General features: G+C 57.3%; 1 protein-coding gene across 1 annotated transcript; it reads left to right on the top strand.

The window, feature by feature from the left end:
- Positions 1 to 407: 407 nt before the first annotated feature.
- ACA1_354090 (uncharacterized protein) lies at positions 408 to 1,328 on the top strand (the record flags this gene model as incomplete). The annotated part of the gene is made up of 3 exons (XM_004332956.1): positions 408 to 440; positions 701 to 918; positions 1,100 to 1,328. The coding sequence occupies 3 exons, from the start codon at positions 408 to 410 to the stop codon at positions 1,326 to 1,328; spliced, it is 480 nt and encodes a 159-aa protein (XP_004333004.1).
- Positions 1,329 to 1,408: the final 80 nt, after the last annotated feature.

Genomic DNA, 1,408 nt, shown 5'->3' with positions numbered 1-1,408 from the left:
ACATTCGCTGCTCTCCCGCGAAAAGGTCCGGCTGTCCCCTCCCGCCCACCCCTGTCGATGACGATGTGCCGAATTGACGGTGTGTGTCGTGTGTGTGTCGTGTACAGTTGGACATGGCGATCAACAAGCTGGTGGAGGCCAAGGTGCACAGATTGTGGGTGACTGACGAGAACGAGAAGCCCGTCGGCGTGCTCGCCCTCAGCGATGTCATTCGCACCGTCCTCGCCTGAGGAGCAGTGGGGGGTCGGTGTGGGCTGCAGGTGGTGTGGTTTGTGAGGCACGTGGTGGCATAAAATCATGAGTTTTTAATATGTTAATTTTATTTTATTCATAAGAAGAAAGTGGCTCACCGAAAAAAGGTGGTGTGCTACCGGGCGCAACCAGACCGACCGGAACTTTAACAGGAGATGGAGAGCGTGGCGGACGTCTTGCCCTTCGAAGTGCGTCAAGGACTTGATCGCGTTTCCTTTCCAGCCCAGCAAAGCCCAGCTTATATAACCAATAATTACATTTATTGCTCCACAGATCTGGTTGCGCATCTTTAGCTTCATAGATGGTAAGATTCTGTTGAACACGGTGGCCTTGGGTACCTTCACCCCCTCAACTTTTTTTTTATTTATTATTTTATGCCAACAAATAAAATCCAAAATTAAATTAACTAAAAAAATATTTTGGTAAATGGAATGTAGTGTGCGGGCAGTGGCGCAGCCTGGTCGACGACGAGGAGGTGTGGGAGACCCAGGTCCGGCGTATCCTCGCGGACCACCCCGACCCCGTCCTCGCCCCACCGCCCACCGCCCCCACGCCCGCTCCTACCGCCGCCGCCGCCGCCGCCGCCACCACCCCCGATTCACCAGCACCCACCGATTACCAGTACACACACCAGCCCTTCGGCCTCGTCGACGAGCCTCTCCTGTGGTACAGGCGCCTCACTCCTTCCTGCGCACACGCACACACCACCGCACATGCTCACGGCACGACACACACACACGACACACACGACACACGACACACACGACACACACGACACACGACACACACGACACACACGGCACACACGACGCACGGCTAATGATAGAGTTGGTGACCGTGCAAACAGGAAGGAGGTGGGGCGCACGGGTGAGGTGGAAGCGGAGGCGGAGGAGAAGATCGAGGTGTGGGACCGGGAGGCGCTGAAGCGGCGGGAGAAGAAGAGGAAGACGGAGGAGAACCGGCGGGCGTTCCGGGCCAGGGCCGAGAGCTGGGTCAAGCCCAAGGACCGCACCTGGAAGTGGCTCTACCGCGCCAAAACGGTTCCGCCCCAAACGCGAACGACAAAGCAATCGTAAAGCCTGACGTGTGTGCGTTGTGCGGTGTGTGCGGTGTGTCGTGCGCGGTGTGTGTTGTGTGTGTGTGCGGTGTGTGCGGA

Source organism: Acanthamoeba castellanii (assembly GCF_000313135.1).
Source record: "Acanthamoeba castellanii str. Neff unplaced genomic scaffold scf7180000084718, whole genome shotgun sequence".
NCBI classification, from domain to species: Eukaryota; Discosea; order Longamoebia; family Acanthamoebidae; genus Acanthamoeba; species Acanthamoeba castellanii.
This window is presented reverse-complemented; position numbering and strand designations above follow the sequence as displayed.